The sequence below is a fragment of the Neodiprion lecontei genome, chromosome 1 (assembly GCF_021901455.1).
Source record: "Neodiprion lecontei isolate iyNeoLeco1 chromosome 1, iyNeoLeco1.1, whole genome shotgun sequence".
Classification (NCBI taxonomy): Eukaryota; Metazoa; Arthropoda; class Insecta; order Hymenoptera; family Diprionidae; genus Neodiprion; species Neodiprion lecontei.
The window spans coordinates 22,682,035-22,708,222 of NC_060260.1; the positions used below are offsets into that span (position 1 = coordinate 22,682,035).

General features: G+C 38.8%; 4 protein-coding genes across 4 annotated transcripts; all 4 read right to left on the reverse strand.

Annotated features, from left to right (window-relative positions):
- Positions 1-1,611: 1,611 nt before the first annotated feature.
- On the reverse strand, positions 1,612-3,644 carry LOC124294843. The gene is made up of 2 exons (XM_046742360.1): positions 2,933-3,644; positions 1,612-2,652 (listed from the first exon to the last, which is right to left on the reverse strand). Exons 1-2 carry the CDS (start codon positions 3,474-3,476, stop codon positions 2,402-2,404), a joined length of 795 nt encoding a protein of 264 aa, XP_046598316.1. The 5' UTR covers positions 3,477-3,644; the 3' UTR covers positions 1,612-2,401.
- A 6,388-nt stretch (positions 3,645-10,032) lies between these two features.
- Positions 10,033-11,097, reverse strand: LOC107228184. The gene is made up of 2 exons (XM_015669559.2): positions 10,795-11,097; positions 10,033-10,722 (listed from the first exon to the last, which is right to left on the reverse strand). Exons 1-2 carry the CDS (start codon positions 10,993-10,995, stop codon positions 10,171-10,173), a joined length of 753 nt encoding a protein of 250 aa, XP_015525045.2. The 5' UTR covers positions 10,996-11,097; the 3' UTR covers positions 10,033-10,170.
- A 2,552-nt stretch (positions 11,098-13,649) lies between these two features.
- LOC107228205 lies at positions 13,650-14,822 on the reverse strand. Its single transcript, XM_015669584.2, has 3 exons — positions 14,676-14,822; positions 14,215-14,573; positions 13,650-14,082 (listed from the first exon to the last, which is right to left on the reverse strand). The coding sequence occupies exons 1-3, from the start codon at positions 14,780-14,782 to the stop codon at positions 13,802-13,804; spliced, it is 747 nt and encodes a 248-aa protein (XP_015525070.1). The 5' UTR covers positions 14,783-14,822; the 3' UTR covers positions 13,650-13,801.
- A 6,392-nt stretch (positions 14,823-21,214) lies between these two features.
- On the reverse strand, positions 21,215-26,188 carry LOC107228189. The gene is made up of 4 exons (XM_015669565.2): positions 24,747-26,188; positions 24,399-24,628; positions 23,077-24,218; positions 21,215-21,967 (listed from the first exon to the last, which is right to left on the reverse strand). Exons 1-4 carry the CDS (start codon positions 25,393-25,395, stop codon positions 21,829-21,831), a joined length of 2,160 nt encoding a protein of 719 aa, XP_015525051.2. The 5' UTR covers positions 25,396-26,188; the 3' UTR covers positions 21,215-21,828.

Sequence of the window (26,188 nt, forward strand, 5' to 3'; positions counted from 1 at the left end):
TCCGAAAAATTCGTAATTTATTTTTTTTACCGATTTTCCTTGAAATCGTCGAACATCCCGTTCCGTGGAAAATTCCCCGCCTGCAGTCTTTTATTTATCTTCGAATTTATTGCAAATCCGACAAAACATCAAAATAATAGACAGCAGATGATCTAATCGGCAATCAACACCGCGCGAGCTGCCATAAACGGCATTGGAAATTTTCCCGAGGGGCGTAAAACAAATATCTGCGAAAGGTGCAGAGACTCGACGACAAAGCAATAGACTTTATCCTAAGCGGCTTACGTCAGGTCGCCGGGTCTTACGTGGCGTTGACCATAGGGCATAGGTCAACCGACAGCTTAACCCTTTCCGCGCGATCTTCCCGTGCGGCAGTATAACGCAGAGTATACATCCGAATATTATGCACAATTTCCCAATTGTCTACGAGTCGTAAAATTTCACCAACGGCTTTCTACGCTGCGGTTTTTTGCCGCCTTTCAACCGAAGAAAGGTGAAATTGCAAGCAATGGATAGAAAGGGTTACAGTTTTCTCGAATATAGCTGGGTCGAGGCCATATAATACTTTGGGCTCGGTTGGGGATACTGGATTTTGTATGGTGGTGAGGCAGGGTTTACTTTCGACTGGAAAATGCGCATACCGCGTTGGTTCACTGACCAAAAAACGGACTCGCACCTCGCCAAGGCTGCAGAGTTGCGGGGACCGAGTTAAGGTCGTTTATTTCAGAAAATACCATAAAGCGTACTCACTTTATAAGCGTCGGTCACCGACGTAAATAACACGATTTATTTTGTTATAAACTCTCGAGTGACGCGTAAGCTTGCGATCCCGATGCAATTACATCCGCTGCAGGTGGAGCTGCCCGAAACGCGGATTGAGGCTGAATACAAGCTGCCGGTGAATAAGACCTGATTAAAGTTTTATCGCCGCCTTATCTCCGCCTGCTCCAATCACGTTTTTTGCGCGATGAATATCTCGCATCTGCAACTTTTTATCGGTAAACGAGGTTTACCTTTTGCCTAAATCGAGCGTGGAATCGAGCTGCAGGATATCCTCGTGAGCATTGACGATTTTTCAACGCGAGTCGTTATCACCGCTTCGATCCACGAACGTTGATCTCTGATACCGTCAATTTGGAACACAGTCTTATCGGCATATCGGCCGATAGCGCCTCATCGTGACGTTGTGATAGTAGCGTAGGTAAGTGTACTTATCGCATGATGACAGCGCTTTTACTTTGGGGCCCAGCGAAGCGTCGTGAGCGCCCTATACTAAGCCAGGAGTGGTTAGCCTAGGAATTTCATAGTGAAGTATAAAAATGAAATAAAACTTCTCGAACTCGTACTCTGATTGGTCCCTTTTTTAAAACGCGTGGGTCGTTACCCTCGGCCACGAGAGTACCTTGGATAACTTCTATTTGCTTAACAGTCTGTAAGGTGGATATATGTAATTAAGGATCACACAGAGCTATTATACCCATCGACGTACAGGCTCGTCGCATAAGGCCCAGATACTCTAGTCAAACCTAGCGCAAGCAGCCGAAAGAACGGTCAGATCTACACACAACAATCTTGGGAAAGAATACTTCGTTTGTTTCGATCAACGATCCATTAAACAATCAAATAAATATGTATTTTTTTAAAGAATAATAAATATACATGTATAACTTACACACAAGATCAGAGGAAGAACAGTGATAGATCGCTAAATACGTACAATTTGCTGAAAGTTTTCCTACTTTTTTTTTACTTTCCTGCTTTTCTATACTCATATCCCTTTTTTAAAAAAATTTTTTTTTATACGACTCTTCATTATGAACCAGTTATTTCATTGACCGCAGGATACAGATGCCGATTGTGTCCCACGGATCTCCGTCGGTACCCTAACTCATCGGATATTATGACTCTGAAAGGTGTGCTCTTTCTTATCGATGGTCAAGTATCTCGCTTTGCGCCTTTCTACAGGTTACCGGCAGCCGTCGGTATAACAGTGAGCGATCTGATACCGATCTATCTGCAACACGAATAGGCCTCTCAGCGCCTTGGTCGATAAGGGATCGGCATCTATACTTATCGTAGTTGATAGAAACATGTAATACGAAAAATCCAACATATCGGATAGTTTTGACTTGATATTCTTTGGTTCGATGAAAAATCGGGATCGCGTCTAGCGTGTCTCTAATAGTAAATATTTTTGGTATTTTTTTTTTTGTTACCAAACCAATGGACCTGAACCCTCTGCAATGTGTTACCGGTATCTTTGGCGATATCCGCATTTCTCAGCGGCTATCATATTGTTTGAGCAATAATTGTATAATCGAAGGCATCGTTCGTTGATAATAATCAATTTTAGACACACCGTTCACCGGTTCCAAACAAGCGCCGATTTGCTAACAGTTCCTTAATAGTTAGTCGAGCTCGACGACGAGCTAGAGGAGCTTGACGGCGATCCGTAGGACGATTGTGCACCTGATGAACCACTTCCGGAGTAGTAGTTGTACGCCAGGTTCTGTGCTTCTACTCCACTGGTTGGGGTCCACACTCGGGAATAGGGCCCGTTTCCGTCCCACGTGTTCGCGGGGTCGTAACTTGAGGTCGTTGATGGGGTGGCGGGAGCTCCGTACAAGACCGAAGCTGGATCCATTGACATACCTGCAAAAGTGAATAATGAGTTTTTCGCACAACTAACTCATTGATGCGTCAGGTTTCAACATGCATTGAGTAATCGATTGTTTCATACGTTGTGGATATCTTTCTGTTAATCACGATTAATTTTTTGATGTTGGAGTTTTATCGTTGTCATCGAACTGTGTATTACGTGTATGGGTTTGCAAATTACAGGTATAATAATTCTACTCTAGATTTCACGGGTTCAAATAAAGACTTTGTGTGTTCTAAGCTAGTAAATCGAGACTCATTTCTCGTTACTTACCCATCGGCATAGCCATGCCTCCCTTCTTGAGGAATTGTACGGCAATGAACCCGACGACCATCAAGATGGCCAATTTCGATAGTACCAGAGCCTTGAGAGCCTTGAGACCGATGATGGCGACGAAGATTGGCATCAAAGCCTTCAGTTTCAATTTGAGAAGCAGGAGGAATGGGAAAAGAAGTTTCTTCTTGAGGAGACCACGGGCTTGGCTTGTAGCTACGGCATTGTCCTTGAATTCGATGTCAAGGTCAGCGAGGCTCCTGCTAGGTCGGTACTTGAGACTGGCATCGGCAAAGGGAATGTCGATTCCGTAGTCGAAGCTCTTGAGGTACTTAAAGGTCCTTGCCACCACAGCTTCGTCAACGGTGTCTAAGGATCTGGCCTCAGTCGTGGTGCCCAATTTTTCGTCCATGTATCCTAGGACCTCGGTTTTGAAACAAGAACTCCATGATTCCGCGTTGATGCAGTGGTTCAAGGAGGTGGACAGGAAGTCTTGCGACGCCGCGGCACTGGCCACTAAGGCTACGAATGTGAGTAAACGCATTTTTCCTGCTGTTAAAAAGTGACTTGCGGTAATCCTGAGGAGTGTATTCTTGCGGGTCACCGTGTCTTCAGTGTGCGAATTTCACAATACGAATGATTACAAACGGTATGGTTAAGGGACGGGTGATTACGGTCGATCGATCGACCGTTGAGCACAATCGACGATTGAACTGCGACTGACGGAGGAGTGGCCCGCCCCTTTTATTTAATTTGCTCCCACAAATCTATGTTATTCGGTCGCGCATGCCGCGAATCAATGATTGAATGAAAATTATTCAAATTTCGCCTCGCATAGAGTCGCGTCCCTCATGGCATGCACCATGGCGCACGACGGGAAGCGGAACCTCGCTCCATGTTGGTATGTCGGTGACAAGCAGTGCTGCGCGTTTTCCATTTGTGAAGCACGTGTCGGACCTTGCGGGCCTTCTGGGCCTCACGAACCTCCGAGCAGCCGTGGGCCTTGCCCCTGCATGACTGCATTTGTACCTACTTGCAGGTATTCTTTGTCACTCACCCTCGTCTCATCGTCACATTTTCATAGCGTAGATGGAGCGCTGTGTCTCCGTAAAAAACTACTTGCACGTCGTTACGATAATTTATTATTCGGAAAGGGAAATTGCTATACCGATATATGAATTCCGAATATCGTACTTACGAGGTGTCAAGCCACGCAATGCCGGTGAAAACTCCACGCTGTTTTAATTACGAGAAGCGAATGACAATTGATTTGGACTTGAAATTGAAATTTTAGTCGAGTCTCAATTATGGTAAGTAGGTACGTCTGGAGAAAACATCCCGGAGCTGGTAGCTGCGCGTTTGTCATACTTAAATCATTGTATCCTCTGATCAAATGAAGGGAAGTTCATTCGATTAATGATCACTGAAAAGCTGTATTGATTGATATTCCGAGCAGAAAATTAAGACATTGATCAAGACCTAGAATTTTTAATAACCGCCACTGCGTTTTCTGTGAAAGTAATGAACCAAGTACAAAATTAATTGCTTTCACTGCTTCATAGCTCGCGCAGAAATATTTGCAGTGGTATACAAAGTTTCGAACGACAGACCGTTGGCTATAATAACTGTACATGTTATGCCTATTTAATAACTTTAACAGTCATGAAAGTAAAACTATTATACTATTGAATCGTGCTACCGGAAAGATTATACTTCAAACAATTATAACCAGCTCTAGATCCGTGACGGCTCGAATTTCCATGAAATATGAACAAATGTTATACGTGTCAATTTTCCTGAATTGTCGATAGCACAAAACGAAAACTGTAATCGTTAATGAAAATGCTCTATCGTCAACAATATTCCTAGTTTTTGAATTAACGCTTTTTCTGATTGGATTGTAGCATTGAGTGTCGACTGATGCTTAATTCATTGCAATAAATTATCAGACCCGTTATTGTTTACGGCGGTCACAAATAATTTGAATTTCATTTCAAGCCAGATCCCATTTTACCTTTATTATGACGTTCGGTAAGGCAGTGCTATACGGAAGTATTTAGGCTAGTGGGTGAGTTTGTTATGCAAAATTCTTACTACGGTTCTGGTTCATGCTTGATTCCTTTATGCAAAGGTATGTGTATCATGAGTCGTTAAGTTGAACGGTTGCGGTATTACGGAATAATATGCTAATTGTCGCGAAGATTTTTAACGTCAATATATTGTACACAACCTCGGGGGATTGTAACGCCAATAAACCTCAAAGTATGCATGACTTGGAACAGTTCACTTGTTTCAGAGTCAAGCTATAATATAAGCAATTCGACGAACAATTTTCCATTTGTAGTAAGCTAATTTATTCCATTTCTGATACTCGGGAGTGAATCGAATAACAAAAAAAAACCATTTAGTTGTAGAATAAAATTAAGGGAGGTCACAATGTCCTGATTTTCACACCTCCGGGTCGTATGCTTCACAGAGGTTTAATTGAAAACGTATCCTAAAAAGTACACTTCTACTTTCAAAGTAATAGCATTGAATTGGCCAGGATTCGATGCGCTGTTTGTGAAACCAGGGTTAATTTACTATGCTATGTATCAGAATGTTTCACTTGGGTGCAATATTTTTGCACTCTAAGCTGATAACTTGTATATGTCAGAATAAAACATAGCCCGCGAACTTTCCGTTTTCATACTGCAGGTTCCAAGTTCAAAAAAAAAAAAAATATTCGTATCCAATTCAAATTTCGAACTACAAATTCAGATTCGTGATTAACGATTCAAAAGCCTTCAGGTACCATATCACATGAATATAAAGCGATTTTCATTTTTTTTTTTTTTTTTGAATCCACCATTACAAATTTTGGAAGTCTGACCTTGAATTCGTTATCGGTGCCCCAATAACCTCCGCTTGCCGATTTCTGCCAAAATTTGAGTATCTTTAGATTTTTTTTCCGCCATATCAGGTTCGCAATTTTAAATTTCGTTAATCTGTCCTCAGATTCCTGATCAGTGAGTCAAAAAACCCTATGTTACTAATTTTCATTTGAATCCGTTCATCCATTCTCAAGATATCATCAAATTATATTTTATTTTGTGGAATTTTGTTAATGCAGTAATTCAAGAAGTGCTGAAAGGATCTAAGCCAAAATCTAATCAATTCGAAGTTTGGAAAGCCTGCCTCAATTGACACCAAATTCATTGAAATCCGGTAACTCTTTCTCAAGATACCGCCGAACAAAAAAATTGATCTAACACATACGTACATACTTACATACATACATACTAGGGTGGTTCTTATTTGGATTGTTTTGGAATTTCTCCACAGTCACCCCCAAAAAATAATTATGTTATATGGAGATAATCAGGCTCAATCCAAAAAATTTCCCGATTGCTCTAACACGAAAAACTGATCTTCGCTGATAACGTGATAAATATTAGATTTACGAAAATTTTACAAGACATTTTTTTTGTAGAGGATTAAATTTTCTGCAGAACAGCTAGAGGAATTTTTTTTAGACATACAGTTTTGAAGTAAGCTATATTTTTCTGAAAAAAATTTCAAATGCATGACGTCTTCCATATAAAATTCGATTGCCTCGCGGGGCATATTAGATTTATTGGAAATTGTTTTGGGTTCAGCCTGATTTTTGTCTGTGTAACATGATTATTTTTTGGGGGTGAGTGCAAAGAAATTCCAAAATAATCCAAATAAGAACCACCCCAATACACACATACATAGATACATACACATACACAGCGTCCATCCGAAAATGGTCGGAGATGATTCTCTAGATCTTAAGAATTGAGATGTCGAGATCTAGTGAAATTTCAATTTTCAATTTTTAGGGTGATTACAATAACTTTCTTTTTGTCTGAAAACAGAGAAACGGGAAGTTAATAAATGAATAAAAACACCTGGCATAACGATTTTCATTACTTATATCCAATATCAGAAAGTCGTTATTGTAATTCAAAGATTTCTCATTTAAAAAAAAAATGCAGAAGACCGTATTATTTTTTAATATTTTTATAAATCACAAGGAAAGTACCCGGCCTTCAGATTGTGGATTCTGCTGAAATTTCTAAAGGTGTTTTTTTGACCAAAAATGTGGGGCTTCTTCAGTTGAATTTATGCTAGATCAGATTATCAAAAATTCGTAGTTTTTTCAATATTTCTCTGAGATAAAATGTACCTTCACACCTGAATCTATAAGCTCCTATCATTGAAGCTTCCTAAAAATATACTGATAATTAGTAATCAAGGTGAAAATTCGACACAAGGTCTCTTTTTAGTCGAACTAAAAATACAATCGATTGTAAACCTAGTAAAAAAAGGCCTATCCGATTAACTTCGACATCATGGACTCCGTATTTAAGAACGAGGAAACGTACTTAAAAGATTTAACAGAATGCATAATCCAGAAGCCTCTGATACTCTCCTTACCAGACGAGTATTGTAGATAACGTAATTTTTTTTCGAAAATCTCCAGTCAGCAAAATCCGTTACTTCAACGGTTCACAAGTTATTTCTTGTTAATTCATTTTAAATAAAAATTGATTTTCACACGTTTGTAGTGGCTAAACAATTGACCTTACAGCATAAATTCAAATCACGATCTTGTAAAAAATTTGAGACTCTACACAATGCTTCCAGGTTGAAGTCCATATTATTTAATGCGATTGATAATGAGTGGTATAAACTTAATAGGCAAATAAGATTTTCCCTTTGTTATTTGAGAAGGAAAATGTTGAATTCCAATGTCGACCTTTGATAATTGGCTTCACGAGATTCTCTTCCTCGTGGATTCTTTTATCTCTATGTACACTTAGTTTTTTCGGCAAGTGCGATAACAAATGTCTCTTTTGAACAAAAAATTCTACTTACGTGAACTCCGACGTCAGTTGAGCACACGTACTGTACAATTTATGAGAAATATGGCGTTGACCCGATCTGACAAATATGCAATTTTAATTGTGAAGCAATACTTGACGTAGAAGCACATTAATAAAAATATCAGTTTAGGTGAAATTTTACCGTTAATTGTGAAAGGTATATACTCAGTTTACGTTGAGGAAACGAATTACGAGAGAGACGATTCCACCTTCGTATAAAATTCTCAATAAATTTCATGGTCTATAGTAAATAAGACTGTTGTACCTTGAAGCATTTTTTCAATTTTGGCTACGAAATGGGAGGATTTTAACATTTTGACACAGAATCAGTGTCATCGCTTTTCCATGATAAAATACACCAGCATTCATTTGGTCAAACAACATGATTTTTTGGTAGGGGAATCTGAAAATTATTTTGAAATCTGTACCAAGATACATCACCCTCGTTTACCTTAAGCGCTACGCAACGATGTAGGATTCTCAATAGTATATTATTTGTATATTCAGTTATTCATTGCAATGAGTGTCTGTAACTTCTTATGAGGCGACATGTCAATCAGATTTTTTTTTTTTTTTGCATAACAATATGAGTTTTGTGCTTTAAACATTTGGATCGTCGAAAATATTAAGTTTATCGAAAAATATCTGTGGTGAATAATTTAAAAAATCGAGAGGTCGGCTTACTACCTACTGAATCAATAGAAACTCTCTTTTTTCTTGTCTTACTAAATAATCTAGGAAGAAAAAGAAAATGATTGTATATGTGAACAGTGTTCCAAGGTATAAGAACGTACAATTCACAAATGATATCAAGGTGTGTTTTTTTATAGGTTATGCGTACATCTTAAATAAATTTCACGGTGTATATGAGGCATTCCACCATAGACCGACCTACGTCTAACCCTCACCATTAGCAATTTTATTTATTTCTGTGTATGGCGTAGAGTGTATAAAAAATCATCTTTCACGGAGCTTTAGGTTTTTTGGACCACGGGTTTGATTTTCATTGCTCGCAAAAACACAAAAACCTAATTTTTCGTGCGAACAGCGCTAATTGATTGGCTTTGAATTTTGTTTGTAAATTCTTGATTACCAAATGACCAAATCTTGAGACCAAGATGGAAGTGGGCAAGTTTTTGGTTTAGAAGCTACAGGTTAAGCAAGTAACTGAAAAGTTATAAAAATCAAATTAAGTATAAATTTCGGAAATAAAAATTCATATTTATACGTTTTTTCTCACTTTTGAATTACTTGTTTCGGTTGTAGCTTCTAGACCAAAAGCGCAAAAGTGAGAAAGAGCGAATTAAATATCATTTCGTCTTTTTTTTATTAGAATCATAAGCTCGAATTCTTACTCATAGTTAGTACAAAGTATATGAAGCTTCAGTTTGTTTTCACGGCAAAATATCAATTGACAACCGACTTATTGTTAATGCAAAGAATTATGTCTTTCGAAACGGCGTGGATCTAATCTGAAAATCTCTTCATCCGATTAACTTGAAATTTGAACAGATCCTTGATAATAACGTTTGTACTATGTATAAGAATCCGACCTTGTCCTTATAATACTCAAATAAAAAAAGATTGAAAGTCGTCGTGTTTTTTTAACCAAATCCTTATGCCAGTGCCCTAATACGTAAATTACTCCAGACTAAGAGCATAATTAAAGTAATTCCTTTTGAAATACTACAAATGTTGGTTTTCACATCACAAAATATATGGGACATGACTCAATGTTTTAATCATATTTTTAATAATGATGACCCTTGTTTAACTTGGTTTGAATAAACGGAGAATCATGTCGTTCCCTATAAAATGTGTAAATATGATCATAAATCATTCACGGGCAGTAGAATTTGTTTAATTCTTTGGCACCTCATATACTTTGTAACCGTCTGTAGTCACCGATTTATGTATCAGGACTTCAAGTAGACCGAAAAATATTTAATTGATCATGACTGTAAGCGAAGTTGAAAATTAAATAAAAAAATAGAAGTCTTGAAAGAAAAAATTTTAAAGCAAAAAACGTGATTCCGCTGTATGATACGTATATCTTGACATTCAAAAAGTTTTTCACGAGTTTCAGAAATTTTGTATTGTAGTAACAGCCTCTTGTATCGGAAACAAATGAACAGTATACTTCAGATCGTATAAAATGGGATACGAAGGTGTTGCATGATATAACAATGAAGGGTGAGTACGATGATATTTGCAAGAATAATTTATTAAATAAAATTATCATAAATAGAAAAATATTTTACAAAAGTATTTTGGTCTTTGGGTACTAGTGCGTTTGTTTGGTACAAAATGGACAGTATTGTGTTGATTTTGTTCGTTGAGATCGATTTAGTTCTGGACGTATCCAGCGTAAGCGAGGTCCTGTGCGGTCTCCTGGGGGACGGCCTGGGTCTCGTCGAAGGCACGATACTGGGCAGCTTGGTACTCCCAGGGTCCATGAGCAGCGAGGGGAGCGGCGTGACCGTCAGCAGCGATCTTTTTGCATAGCTGGAAGATAGCCAAGCCAACAGAAACGACGAAACTGAAGAACGAGAGCTGGAGTGCGTTCCAGGCCTTCAGTCCCAAGACACCGATGGCCAGAGGAATGAGGGTCATCGCTTTCAACAGGACGAAAACGAGGATGGGGATGATGACCTTCTTCAGTTTCGATTTACGGGCTTCCTGGACAGCGCGACCTTCGCCGAACTTCACGTTGAAAGAAAGTTCATCATCGTCAATGTTACGGGGGCTGACTTTAACTGAGGACTCGAAGGGAAGCTTGAAAGTAACGTCGTGGGAAGCCAAGTAGGACTGGACGGTCTCGAGGAAAGAGCCTTCACTGCGGGCAGACACTTCCTCGACGGGGTAGGAGTTGCGTGTCACCTCGACGGTCTCTGATACCTGAAAGATCACAAATTCTAGAGTTATTGACAATGGCATGTGATGAGGTTCGAACGCCGGAGAAATATTTACCTTAAAGCTGTCCTTGCGGAAGATCTGATCCAGAAGATTGAGGACCTTGAATTTCATGCACGAAATCTCGTCGTTCTTCTGGGCACAGTCACTTTTCATCTGGTCCACCATCGTATCCATGCTGGTGCCTTTCCAAAAGTCAGTTTTGGCTGGCTGGGCTGTGGCCAAGGCCAAAAGGGTGCACAGAACGTAGAACTTCATCCTGATGAAGTTGGTAAAGAGACACCTCAAAAGTCGAGACTGAATGAAGGAAGATTCGAGGTTTCAATCAAGCGCCGACTACTGCACTTGATCGGAGGCGATTGTATCACTGATGCTTTTGGGCTGGGCCAGTGCCTCTTTATACGTTGCCACCAACCCCTGTCCCCACTGTTGAAATTTTCTTTTCGTTCAGTATGGTATTCGATTATCGGGGTCTCGGACATGCCGCGACTGACTAATGAACCCTGCGACTCCATCCTGGCTTAAACTCCACGCCGTGGCCAACTTCAGTTATACTCGAAGGTGTGAGTCTCAGCAAAATATTATGTGGAGTACATCAATGGTCAGTTAAACCGTTCTGATTAGGATACGTGAACACGTGGCATAAAAACGGCGAGCTAACTGAAAAAAAAACTCGTTTATTTAGAGCTTGACGTGACTCGTACCGACGATATTAGGTATACAGCGATAAACGATTTCACCAGTAAACAATATTTTCATAATTTGGTGCCACATGACTATTCCCTACTTCAGAAAAATGCACCCAATTATAAGACATATTTAACTGCAAAAAATTACGCTTTGCAGTCTCATGTGTTTCATTGGAAGTTTCATTGTTGAAAGATGTTGTGGGAGCCAACGAATTCCGTCTGTGACCTTTCACGGCGCAGTCCAGCTTTGCCAATAGTATGCAGATTCCACGTATTGAGGCCCCAATCCTGGTGCTCTCATTCATGAAATTTCTTCAAGATAAACATTCCTGCCGAATTGCCATGTTCTGCACGTGCAGCGCAGTGCATCACGTGTTTTGCGAACATGTCTACGTGAATCTCATTCACTTGCTAACGGATATCAGTGGCGAACTAAGCACAACGAAAATGAGATGAATTATGAAAACTGAGTCTACACGAAGTAACGAATTGTCTGAGAAGCCTAGGCGAGTTTTAAACATCGTCATCAATAACGAACCGTTAGTCATTGATTATGGAACCAGCGTTCACATTGCACGTGGCTGCATGGACGAATCATTAAACCAAGTAGGTACGTTCAGCGTCAATGGCCACCGATCTGTCACTTATAAACACACAAATTACTCTCTGGGGAGATGCTAGTTCGACTAAATCTTGATCACGAGTAAGTCTGTGGATTGACAACTGCGTTTTAAGCGAGCAGCTACTTGTCTACAGAAATCAGTTTCATGGAAAGTTCTAAATGTTCGTATTCGTGGTAAGAATCCCTGCATTATGGTGGTTATAAGCGTTAAGCGTTCGTCGTGGCTTGTATCTACAAATCAATTCCATTTTGCCACATTTCACTTTCCACGTATCCAGTCTTTCCTACTTAAAATTTCTGGTCACGTTCCTCCAGAGACTGAGTAAATCAAACTTGTCTGAGGATCCGTTTGATTGTGTGGTGAAGAATTCGCGTTACCCTTAGCAAGGAGAATATGGTGTAGAATCTAATCGTTCATTCATAACACGCTTGTTTTGCACACTTTCCATGCGGAGAGATGGCTGTGACCCACAACACCTTCTTCTGGGTTAATTTCTCCCCTGGTCAATAATAATTAGCGGCTTTGATAGCGACGCCTCTCTATTTCAGACGCAAGTCACCCGGATCTTTGTTATAGTTTGGCTCAGTCGTTTAGTCGTTTAGTATGCGCTTCTTGTATTACGTGTGAGAATATGTAGGGTGACACCTTTCAACGTGGTGCACATGAATTTTTCGAGACAATAGCTGCGAGTAATTGGGCTTCTAGGTCAATATTTTCATAAATATGTGGGCCAATAAAAAATAACGAGTGCGTGAATTATCAACCACTTCTTCCGCCTGTCGGGGCAGTTCTAATCCCGGGACTGAAATGATATTTCTATTTCTTTCGAACACTGTATCAGGTTGTTTCAACTTGAGGTTAAGTACATGCTGGGTCAATTGCAAATAAGCCAGGGATATTTAGCATTTTAAACTGAAAGAATTTTATGTATTGGTCTCTATCCAACCATTTGTAGTCCGTCTGTACCAACTATGAGATAATTAATCCTCGTCCATCGTGTTTCGTAACAATCGTAGCATGGATTTATATTGATTACAATGAACAGAATCTGAAATCGAATTTATTGTTTCTTGCAAGTATAGTCTGCTGTTTTTTCATTCACTCGAAAAAAAGTACTTTCACTATCAATTTTTCATTCCGAGTGATTTACGGTGTCGATGGAATAAGTGAGTCATTTTATCTCACGTCTTGCTGTAATCTATCTATCACCAGTTCATTGTTATCCTGAATTCAAAAAGATAACTCAACTGCTTTCAACAGCAAATTGAACACCTTGCCATTGGCTTGTTTATCTGGACTTGATGCACAAAGGTAACAGCCAGATATTTTTTTACAGTTACGCACCCACGTACAGCAGACGTTTTCTTTCAAACAACTACTCTACGTGCATGTAGAGGCATGAGTATCGTGGCCCAAATTATTGCCATCACTTCGAATTTATTTGCGATTGTATTTCCAAAGATGCGTTCTACAACTGATTGATCTGGATTTATGAAGCACGGTACAACTTCATCTTGAGATAAAAATTCCTAAACTCTTAAATCTCAAGCCCGGGTGTTTGGGAGAGTACGGTATTTGAAACACAAGAGGCATGGTCAGGTTTATAGTAAAAATAGAAGTTTTTATTTTACATAAATAGTGAAAGTACATTTGTATCTATGAGAGAGCGTCTAAAAAAGGCGCTAATAAATATCTTAAATAGAGTATCTATAGTCGTTGGTTCTCCGCATGTTGGAATGATGGGTTCCGAATTTACTTCCGGTAGGCACGGTAAGGTCCATGCGGTGCGGTGTCCCAATGAGGAGCGTGTTCCACGGGTGGGTGTCCGTAGTGGACAACCTCGTAGGCGACCTTGGGCTTTGTGAGCTTGAAGATAAGCATGGCTCCGCTGAGCACAAGAGAAAGGAGTCCTAAGGTGAGGGCCTTCCAGGTCTTCAGCGCAATCAGAGCAAGTGCCAGCGGCACCAAAGCTGTAGCCTTGAACTTCAGTCCCAAAAGAAAGGGAATCATTACCTTCTTCACGAATCCACGACCTGCGAAAGTGGAACAATAACAGTTTTACACAAGTTTCACACTGAGTTTTGCTCGTCACTACCATTCAGCTATTCTCCATTATCACAAACACTTGTGCGAATCTAGCGCTCTTTAAATAGTTTGATTCTTACCCTGTCCTGCCTGGGTGTCAGCCAGGGGTACAGACAGACTAGACGGCACAGATTCAACCAAAGCTCTGGGGACGATGTTGGACCCGGAAATGGCCTCAGGCAGCTTAGCCTCTAGCTGATGACTGGATAAGTAAGCATCCAACTTCTCCAGCATCATGGATCGCAGGACCTCCCTTCTGGCTGGGTCAGCGGCATCGTATTGCTGGTAGTATTCATCGGCATTATCCTCAGGCGCGTCGCGTGACTTAACGATGACCAGGTCTTCCGTGATCCTTATCCTGTCCTGTTTAACAGCCTCGCTCACGTAAGCCAGTAGCTTTGGCTTAACGCAAGATAGCAGAGATTCACTATCCACGCACCTGAAACGTAAGTAGTGGTTATTGGCGATGAAAAGTAAATATCTGATTCGAAGAGTTGAAGTTATTCTTCGTTCGAATGAATGCCTTAAATTTACCACTAACCTGTAGTAAATGTCTCTTAGAGCCTCCGTCGTCGTGGAGGCATCCGGGACTTGGGCTATGGCGAGAGAGCCCAGAAGGGACAACGAAATGATAAGGAAAACCTGCATGACTGTTCCAGACGACGGTCGACTCCTCAGGCTTAACACCGAATGACTTCCTGAACGTCGCCACGCGGCTTTATACTCGATGGACGCTCTGGACGACTGCTGAATTTTTATGAGAACGTGCTGTCAAAGGCAAGAAGAAAGCCATCGTGTAGGGTGCTGTGATTGGTTTTGGTGCTTCGGCCACTTGCTCCACTGTGGCAAATTCAAGCTGACTGTAGGTCAAAAAGTGAGAATTGAATCAAGTAAAAACGATCATTAGAGCACTGTACGTGCCTAGTGAAGTCATAGCATCGTACATTGAACGAATTATTTTTTGTTGAAAAAGTGAATCAAGATTCTCGCTCAAAATGCATTTTCAATAGCCACAAAATATTACTCCTGTATCGAGCTTGGGATTTTTTCACATTATTGTTGCACGTGAAAGTTATATCTAAGATACAACCATCAATTCAGTTTTTTCTTACCCCTTGGAACAGTATTCCAAGTTTGACGTTATTACATTTCATACGTGAATAAAACATTTCTTGACGTGGATTCATCAAACGTTTGATGAATTAAAGCAGGTCAGTATTATATATTGTATATAACAAACTGTTTTTTTTTTCATTTGTCATTAGTTTCTGCGGAAATAAAAATCCTCTTGAAGGTAAAGAATTTTAAGCCATAGTCTCTAAGAGATGCCTCATACTTTTTACCTTTTTTCCATTTAAATGACGTATGAAAAGTACAACATATTCAATAAACGTATAGGAATATAAGATTACGTATTGCTGTTACTTGGCGTAATTTTCTAAAATGAACATATAATATAGTTTAACCGTTAAACTGGCTTCATTTTAATGTAAATAATAGTATATTTCATTATTCAGACGAGGAAAGCTTCCTTTAAGTCGGCCATTTTGATGAAAGTGTTGAGAAGGTTGTTATTTTGCTATTATCTGGTTTCTGGTCGCTCCAAGGTCAAAGACGCTTATATCAGTATCAAAGGTAAGCTAATTATCTCCAGTATTTTGTTTATATAGGACCATTTACACATATGTTGCGAGGTTTATTTTAGACTTCAACTGAAAATCTTATTGATTTCAGGAGGATTTGCGAACACAAATACTAATGATTTAAAGCTATTGCCCCAATTGAATACAGTCGATTACATGATTGAGACTTGATACAAATGATTTATGTATGTTACTTCTGATCTTATACATTGTTCCAAATCAAGTGCAACTAACGTCAGACCGTATTCAGCTGCGTTTCGTGTGATGTACTCTAATGTTTTTCAAATTTATTTTGAAATGCATCATCATCTGTGCGTAATGATGAACAGGATTGCATTATATTCAATCCGAAAGGAGTCACAGTTGGCACTGCATTCTCAACAGTTAAAATACCTAGACGTTTCCCTCACACATTAGCATGCTCTGTAATGTCAATAATCAACAATCAATAGTATGTATAATCCGAGTTGCTACGATGAATATTACTTTATAGCCCCGTTAAACTTCTAGCTGTCGTGAGCATGAATTGAGGTACCTACTGAACGTTTCATGGGAGGCAAATCGGTGTAGACTTTCGAATTCTTCTTTTTATTCTGCACGTTGATACTCTTCGAAATCTTATATATTCCTGCTAAAAGTTTATTCGTATTATGAAAAATTCGGTCAATATTTGCAATAAAATTTTTTCAAACGTCTTACATAAAAATCAGTCATTTTATTAATAAAAACGTATTTATAGTTCAGAACAATTACATTTTTTATCAGGAGACTGTCACAGCTTTATGCAGAGTAAAATCGTACTTCTCCAGCTAAATTACGATTGATTGTTTATTGAACAGTGCATTTATTTGCAGGATAGTGCCCTAATTCGTCTTAATATTTATATTTAAAAAAAGCTACCATATATTTCAAACTCTTTTATCACCTTGTTAATTGATTGGTAACATACTTCTGTCTCGTGTCTGATGAAAAATTTCTGCCAAGTTTGATTGCATGCTTTTGATATGGGGATTCAGGTCTTAATACTCATCTACACAACTGAACTCGATACTTGGCGTTGAATTGAATATGTCAGAGTTATTAAAATAGTATTTTGAATATACAGAACATAAGGCTTCCAAATTTTGAAAAAGCAGAATCATTTCGAAAATCTGTTGTGGCATTTTTAAACGAATTGGAAGGTCTAGGATGAATCAAAGTGCAAATAAATTTTCTGTGGTATTTTTCGATCATATGGATCTATATATGTCTTAAATGCTTTTAATAACAAATTGTTGGATAAACTATTAATGAATTATTTTTTTCAACCTGGCATGTTTTTCATAAGTTTGATTTATTTTCTGGAAGAAAATTGAAGAGAGTTTTTTTCTGCCATTATCGCAAGCAACAGAGTTATTGGTATAGAATAAAAAATCTTCACCAATTTTCCACGATACATGAAATTTGTGACCTGGTAGATGAGTGATGAGGAGAATTCGTCAAGTGATAGTCAATATGTGTATATTTTACAAAAACTATAAGAAAATACAAAAAAGCTTAACTACACATTCGTTTTTTCCTCAGACATCATCTGTTAGTTAATTAGATTTGTCTCGATGTATTAGCTAAGTTGAATCTTAAATTTGCGGTCGATGTCTTTCAAACAATTATTGTAACCAGAATGTTCCTTAAGTTTTAAGGTTAGTTGGACAAAACTTCAAAATTACTTAAAAATTCCATTCATAAAAGAGCAATGTATTAGGATAATTTACAATTATTTGACGACCTCTATAGCTTGGATGTTTTTATAACGCCATTTTCGAATGAAGTGACACGAAAATTAATTACGATGTATTACCAATATCGAAGATTTACAGATAGTCAATTGACGAATGAGCAATATTATCGCAAAACGATATCAAGGGTGCCGAAATTGGTATGTCAGTACGTCTATTAACACTATTCTTATATTTGCTAATATGCATCATATCTTTGAAATTTCTTTTGTACCAATTAGGTTCCGAAGTTATTACTGCTGCCTTTTCGAAATTAAAGTGATGTCCCGAATATAAATTACTTTGAGCCGCCAGAGCGCAACTATCTGCATCGTGACATGTAGATTTTATTACAGTTTTTGCAATAAATTTTATAAACGGTATTGATTTGGTCTTGACTAGAAGTCACTGTTTTTAGGGCTTTGAAAAGTCTATTTGTGTTATTTAAAGTTTTAAACACTACGTCAATACCTTCTCTTTTTTTTAAATTGCTTGATATTGATAGACAAACCTTCTATATATGGGGTTGAATCCACATTATGTTCAAGGTTGTTGTTGTTATTCCCGTGTATGATGTTGTAGAATTTATGAATTCTACGTTTCTTAATATCTAAAAGAAAATTAAGCGGATATTCATTATTTAATAGGGTCTTATCCACCACTTTCAAATTTTTTTGAACAAAATTGTGGGTAAGTAATTTTTAGGCAGCGACCTTATAAAGCTATGGTGACAGATTTCTTATGTTGTATCGGTAGTTTAGAGTTGAAATGCAAACATCTTCCCGACCACGTTTCCTTGTGATATCACTCAAGAAAAATTTCATTATTTTGATTCATTACCCATGTGTCAAGAAAACATTTTATTATCGCCAACTGTGCTAAATACCATACAGGAATGTTCATTTTAAGCGAAATTGAAAAAAAATATTTTTGACAACACAACAAGAGAGGTATAACTTTTAACGACAAATAACAAAAAAATGCATCTGCCAATTTCAAATGGCTCATAAATATACATGTATGTTATAACAGTGTCATTATCAAATCTAGGTACTTTATGTTCGCTTTCTTTGTTGGAGGCTTTCCTTTCTTTTTAATTTCTGGAATACGCTATAATGAAATTTTTATAGAAATACTTATACCATTCAGAGGAAAATCCATGATATAACCGATGCTAAAGAATTTCAGACTAATATTGATATTTTCTGTAATACTCATACCTTTTACGTATATTTTGATAGAGTCGAGGCATTAAAGTTTACCAAGAACAAAATTTCAATTTGCTATGATCACATTTCGGTATTTTTCAGTTTATTGGGGGGTACTTTTACAGGCTTATCAAATTTCTGAAATCACAAAAATTGGCAGTTTCCTGGAAAATTTCTCACGAGATTTCAGGAGTTTGACCAACATAAAAAATGTTCAATGTAGAGCCACATTAAAAATTTTGCGTATCATTGACACACTATTCTTCTGATCACAAGCAAGTTAAGGTGCATTTTATGATACCACTGCTCGCTAAGGCGTTGCCCATAAACCACGTAGCTCTATTTTGGGAACTTTCGAGTGCCCCTCCCTCCCCTTCCTGTATCGTCTATCGCGAAAATTACCCGGACCTCCCCCCCCCCCCCCCCCCCCTCCACTCACCGCCAGAAGGGCTCGTGGATTGAGAAAAAAAAATTTTATACATTAAAAAATTAATACACAAGTAGTCTATATTATTCAGAGATATCCAAAACAACTAATGGTCAGACTAGCCACGCATCCCAATTATTATTATTATTACGGGAAAACGTGACTGCAAAAGAAATAATATTGCGCGTGGAAAAATGAATTAGAATGCCTCAATTGTAAAAACACGTATCGCGGAGTAAGACCCCCCCCCCCCCCTCCAGCACCCCGCTCAAACTAGATACGCGGTTGACGGACAGCTTCTAACGGAATTATATTTGACACAATTTGACAGGTGTGTCAAGTATAAGTGCGTTCATTACTGGTAATATCCAGTTACAAGTCCTCATATTTTGTTTAAAATTTTTTAGAAAACATGTTAAAGCAGGAATTTGAATATTTTGTCGTCATGCTAATAAATACCACATTGATAAAACTTTGCAATTATCGTTTTCCAAACTTCACTTACGCAGAGGCTAATTTTTGAACTCCAGTTTGTGGCGGAAATGAAATTCGGACGGTCCTTACGCCATTCATTCGTGATGAGCTAGTATACATCAGGGAGAATAAATAACTCTGTTTATCGTGAATATCATAGAAAAAAACGCTAGTCACTTATTGTCAAAAGAGTATATCACACAAACTCACAACACCGTATATTCGTAAATATTAATTTGGTATACGCTCCGTTAATTTGCATTTCGGTAATATTGTTTATGGTATATCTTAACGATCGTTTTGAGTGTTTCACCAAATTTTGCGTCGATAGTACCCTTGCCTTCACAATGTAAACACCAATGTTTGTAATAAAAATTTTAATCCTTTTTATGCTACATTTAACCGTGATGGCGTAAAGTGAAATACAAGTTTGTAAAATAATAATAATGATCACTGTACATTGATATACAATTTTAATCCCATCTAGTCTTATAAAATGATACTATCAATAGAATATCTTACTGACAATGACTGCGAACAATCTGTCACCCCATCCTGCATGTAAAAAAAATAAGATCCATTTTGTGTCTCCTACGAATTTAACGATAAAATTTCATATCATTTTGCCATGTCGAGGTTGAGCAGATTAACGTAACTCGCTAAACACCGTAAACATAGATAGTTTATGAGGCTAATATGTAATGACGGCCCATCACGATAGCGGACTTAAATGGCTTGGCAGTATAACCTGTCGAATCAGGAACTGTGGGTTACGCTAGAAATACGACATACTTACGCAGACCGTTGTGCATCTAACTCAACCTGTTATTATACATATATCAAACCCATAACCCAACAATGGAAAGTGTTGAACGATCGTTATATCTAACGAATGACCAGAGGGAAACTCTTTCGCTGATTGACGGATGATTTGTATAGTATTACATAATACAAATCATCCTGTACAGGAGTGTGCATTACGCATCGTACTGTGAATCTTCATTGAATGCTCTTACTTTATGTTTCTTAAATATTATTAGAAAGAGAGAGACTGATCGAAACTCACTGCTTATGTAACTGCATCTCCGGGTAGGATGAGAAATTTATCTTCATCTTATTTCACGATTATCTATTGCCACGATAATTTGATTATGTTAATCAAGCTTACGAATATCAATAATATCCTGCTTTGAAATTCCGTATTTTTTGGGTTTCATGTCATGATATATTGAGGATTCTCATAAATAATATCGAAAGGTAAGTTAGCAGTTATTGAGTCTGTCACAATTATTGACCTTTTTCGGTTGTATCTGTAGACCCTTAGTTCAAAATTAACGGAAAATAAATTTGCAGTGTCTGATCCTCTAGGAATTGATTTTAGCCATCGAGAAATTCACCGTTTGTGCCATCAATTTATAATTTTGTAAAATAAAAGGGTCAATAATTGGGTCTAAACCCATCAATAACTGGTACACTTACCTTATAAGCTAATACGCCAGTTTTCTACCTCAGTTAACACTGCAAAAATATTCAATGTTTGGGATTGTAAGTGAATTGAATTCAGGTGAGAATACTTCTTTTCAAATTGATTTATTATACATAATTTACAAATTATAACCTATTGAGCACACACAAAATAGACAATTTCGCAAATAAATACAAACATTACACGAATGATTGTTAACGGTTTTCTACAATCTAAGTGGCATGAAATGAATCCACACCAGCGGATGGCAATGGCACCCTGTTTAATGAGAATGAATTTGACTATGACTACGAACTATGTAATTCAAGATGATAGTTCTCAGTTTAGATAAATAAAACGCATAACGCTAGTGTTAATACAGTCCAGATACTTGAATTATATCTCAGGAACGAACGGAAAGTCGGGCCTTGCTGTTAGATTTTCACTTCTAAGGTTTCTGATTAGCGATGCAATTAGACTAAATTTACCATACATACGAAATTAGAATCCATAAACTAAACGTCGCGACTTATGGCCCATAAATCTCAGTACAATCTGAATGCACATTGTTCAGTAAATTCTAATTTCATAGTTTCTGTATTTCTATACGAAAATAAATATAAATATACCTATGGAATAAGACTATACAAAGATTGCAACTACATTTTGAGTCTACAACGCAATAACCTCTCGAAATCCTACCTCCGAACTTATGGTATTTTTCTATTCCGTGCTTATGTGACAGGAATACAACCGATGGCAATCACCGCGGTCTTGTCCAGCCCTTGCAGCATTCATGTACCGCTGAAATCGTCGCCCTGAAGCACTTTCTCGGTTACCTTGTCTAAGTTCATCCGCTTCCCTGGAATGAGATAAAACAAAGTTCAATGCATCGCAATCTAGTTCTCAATTTTTATTTTGAACGTACTATCACCATGCAATTGTGTTAAATATATAGATGTAATTAAATTCACAAGCCAAGGATCTTAAATATCTAATTATGATGTCACTGTTTTAACGTAATGAGCTATCATGTTACCAAACACAATGTCAAAAAATATGGTCCGATTTAAAGTCAATGTAATTCCAACAAATGTACCATAGCCAGGGAATTGAAAATTCCCGTACTTATTAAGTACAAATCAGGTGATTATGTCTGCCGTAAAAAATGGAACGTAAGGATTACAATGAAATCAATTTTCACTCAAATCTGGTTAAATTCAACGATCTTTTTGGATATATTGAACCTTGAAAAATTGACAAACTTTATTACAGATTAGGAGTGGCAGTACGTGAAAAAGAACCCTACGAAGCAAATGAAACGTAAGCAGGCTTGCTTCAGAAAGTTGAAAAAATCGGTAATTCGCGTAGCGCCTGACTCGCGACCTTGCCGATTTCGGCGCACAAATTTACTTCCGGCTTTCATTGATTAGTATAATTATTCGTACCACGTGTTTCTAAGTAAACTTCATCGACTACCGCCTTTACTTTTCCGCAGCGTTGTAGACCGTGGCTACTATGTAGGCGTGACCGTAATTCGACAAGGATCCTCGGTTCTTTCACCGGTTTGGTCTGCAACGACCTAGTTGTACTCGTTGCTATCTATCTGAACGCGAACGCGGGGAAAGGCGTGGAAATGCGGCGAAATATTACAAATATTTTATCCTGCCCATGTTTACTAAAGGTGCGTGTTATCACGTGGCGCATCACCAATGTGCACGCTCAGGTGTACCGTCGACATTTCACAATCGTGACCCAAAAACCTTAAAAAATATAACCCGGTAGACAGTTCTCGGTAGAAGGCCACTGTCAGTGACCCGATTGGCTCAATTTTGACTCGCCTTATTGACGCGCCTTTCGCCCGAGTTTAATTGATTCAAAGTTATTTGTTGACGATTCGGAACCACAACGTACAAACTCTACACCAATGAGCACAGTCACTATATTTCTGCCGAGAACGACTTCACATACCTTGACAACTCGTTCGACACAAGATTGCTGTGCGGTGTATACACCGCGGGATTTTTATACATGCTGCAAATCAACCGCTCGCGACAATCCTCTTCCAGAAACCTCAGCTGTTTGAAGATTTCGTCCAATCTCCCGACAATGGGACCGTAAAATTCGTCGTCATAGGCTCTGAGCTGACTCCTGGATGCATCGGATTGAGTATTCTTGGCATTGTCTTGCTGAGCTATTCTCTGCTGGGACGACTGCAGATTGTAGGTTGACTTTTGTGCGACTGTCACGGGATTCAAAGCAAGGGCATGTTGGAAATTCTGCGGGACTTGCGAGATTTGCTGATAGGGCTTGGCCACGTTTTGGGCCGGTTGATTTCCCAGCTGACCATTTTGCGTATAAATTGGAGACTTGGACGTCGGTTGCACGGAGTGAGGAATACGCTTAACGATGTCAACGGTCGGCGAGCTGTTCAACCAGGCATTAGCGTTGTCCGACTTTGAGGTGAATCCAGAATTCTTCGAAAATGTTGTTCCGGGTCTTATCTGCGAGCTGAACAAGTGATTCTGCTGCTGGTGTTGCTGCTGTGGATGGTAAGGGACCTTTGCCATACTCGGCTCAGTCACGGGTGCGGCTGCCCGAGTAAACCGGACCTCATCAAAGTACCCGTTGTAGGCTAAACCTTGAGCGTGATTCCCTATTGGACCCAAGTTTGAAACGGGCCCCCTTAGTCCGAGATTTTTGTTGAACTGGGTCATGCCTATGTTGCTCAAAGTGTGGCGTATATTTGGATTGGGATTCTCGTACGGCCCAACCGGCTTGTCGTACTTTATCTGAGGCCCGTACTTCTCGTATGAACCCGGCTGATTGGGAACCACAGTAACCGGTCTGGCGTTAGCCGCATATTGAGGCACCCCGTATGGGCCGAGTACCGGCTGCACGCCGGCGTAAGGCTCTGGAGTCAAGACACCGGGATCCTCGTAAGAAGCGATTCCCCATTCCCTCAACTCTTCCATGTCTTTCCTGTACTGAATATGTGGCTGCGTGTAGTCGTAGCCGTCAAATTCCTCCTCTTCGTGATGGTGTGGATGGTGCTCGTGGTGGAAGGTTGGAACCGGTACCGGAACCGGGACGTGATGATGATGGTGGGCAATCTGGAAAATATCGAGAATAAGGTGTTTAATTTGCCGCGAAATTTTTTGGCTAATTTACAAAGTAGGGGTATTCTACTGAAAAGAAGGCGCAATTTCATGCGTGCGATTTACAGAAATTAACAACAAGTCTGCTGTAATATCCAAATGCCATTTTAGGTAATAATCGAGAATAAATTCTACCTGATGGTGATGATGATGATATTTGGTTCCGCCACTGTAATAGCTCGAACACAATTTGAAGACGTGGGCAAACGCCGGCACCAGGAAGAGCAGGACTTTGAGGAACAATTTCTTCGCAGTTCCCACACCAAATAGGAATGGAATAATGAAAAAGAACTTGATCTTGATGAGCTTGATGATCAGAAGTAGGGCCAGGAAGCTTGTTAGCAACTTGTTCTTGATGAATTTCTCTGAAAAGATAATAATATCACAAGATCAAGTAAGACCTGATTATAACAACGACTTACTAGTTTAATAAAATTCGTCTGATACACATGTGATATAATAAGAAGAGGTGTCAATGCTTACTTATTTTGTGAAAGAGTCGTCCTTGCTCAGTTATTGCTCTTTGTTTGAAGTCTACTCTTATTATAGCTCCATCTTCATCGACCTCTTTAGGACTGATCTTTATCGATGTACCCTCGAAAAAGAAGTTTGGAAGTTGAAGCTCATAATCCTTCGTTGCTAAGAACTTGATTGTTTTGTCGTGGAGGGCGTTGGTAACTTCTTCGAGTGGAGACACAGGTTCAACATAATAATTTTCATCTGACTTTCTGGAAGTCTGTTTTCCAGTTGATGACTTTCCATCGGTCTCGTCAATATTATTGTATCCTTCATCATGATTTTTCTCGTTATATTCGGCTAAATATTTGTGATAATCCAAGTTGTTTTTTGTCAAAGTAAAACCATCGAACACCGTGATATTGTCCCGGTCTGCAAATGTACTATCCAGATACGTATAGACATTCTTTTGTATGCATGAAAATGACGCTTTTTTCGCACAGTCTTTGAGAAGCCCTTGCCACAGGACGTTTCCAGTTTCGTTGGGATATAACCCCTTGATATTGAATATATTGACGTACGATTTTAATTTGGTGAAGTTGAATAATTGGCAGTGAGTCGAAGACACGAGAAGTAGTAACAAGATCGTTCTTTGGCACATTTTAAACCCGTACATTTTGGCTACGTTTCGTGTTTTTCTTTTATTACAGTTTCGAAGTGTACAATGTTGCAAACAAATTTCAACAACCGCGGCAACAATCCTACATTTTAAATCTCTGAAGCCAGAAAGTTACCAAACATAGTGTTAAAACGACCACTTAAAATTTAATTCATACTCTGTGAGTGAAGTATATTTTATGCCTTAGAATTTCACTTAATCTCAATCAAAGAAGGAGAAAGTTGAAAAACGATACTATTGATATTTTTTTTTATCAATAAACACCAGTAAATAGATCCCAAGCGAAAACGTGGTGTGAGATTACTTTCATCACTAGTTTGCACACTCGAGTTGTGTATTAATGGTGACAGAAATGAAAACAAAACGAAGACCATAAGCACACACGGTTGTAACCAACACTCCTCTTCAATCGAGATGCACGTGGGCTCGCGTGATCGGTGTACCGATTACAGATCACGTCTCTCACCGGTGGAGAGATGTGCATCGAGCGATCTCTCGTATCGAACTAAGCTCGGACTTCTGCCGTCTGCGGTTACAATTCACCTCTTCGTCAAGTGTGTCAGAGGCCCTCCTACTCCTCCAGACACCGCGGAAGGTCATTATCTTCGTCAGCGTTGTGTGTGCTCGGCTGGTGTCGAGATTCCGTCTTCATTGGAATAGTGTAATCGAGACTTTGTTCTTCACCTTGACCTATGTGGGCCTTCAAGGTATCTACTCTACTTTTCGCTGAGGTTTGCGTAGCACAGCATTAGTCCAAATCAATTCGTGATAATTGGTCCAGCTTGGGGCT

Coding starts and splice junctions, on each gene's coding strand:
- LOC124294843 (XM_046742360.1), bottom strand. CDS start 3,476: ATGCGTTTACTCACATTCGTAGCCTTAGTGGCCAGTGCCGCGGCGTCG. Junction 2,653..2,932: donor AGGCATGGCTATGCCGATGG/GTAAGTAACGAG, acceptor TCACTTTTGCAG/GTATGTCAATGGATCCAGCT.
- LOC107228184 (XM_015669559.2), bottom strand. CDS start 10,995: ATGAAGTTCTACGTTCTGTGCACCCTTTTGGCCTTGGCCACAGCCCAG. Junction 10,723..10,794: donor TCCGCAAGGACAGCTTTAAG/GTAAATATTTCT, acceptor GTGATCTTTCAG/GTATCAGAGACCGTCGAGGT.
- LOC107228205 (XM_015669584.2), bottom strand. CDS start 14,782: ATGCAGGTTTTCCTTATCATTTCGTTGTCCCTTCTGGGCTCTCTCGCC. Junction 14,574..14,675: donor CTAAGAGACATTTACTACAG/GTTAGTGGTAAA, acceptor CTTACGTTTCAG/GTGCGTGGATAGTGAATCTC. Junction 14,083..14,214: donor TGACACCCAGGCAGGACAGG/GTAAGAATCAAA, acceptor CCACTTTCGCAG/GTCGTGGATTCGTGAAGAAG.
- LOC107228189 (XM_015669565.2), bottom strand. CDS start 25,395: ATGTACGGGTTTAAAATGTGCCAAAGAACGATCTTGTTACTACTTCTC. Junction 24,629..24,746: donor ACGACTCTTTCACAAAATAA/GTAAGCATTGAC, acceptor TTATCTTTTCAG/AGAAATTCATCAAGAACAAG. Junction 24,219..24,398: donor ATCATCATCATCACCATCAG/GTAGAATTTATT, acceptor GATATTTTCCAG/ATTGCCCACCATCATCATCA.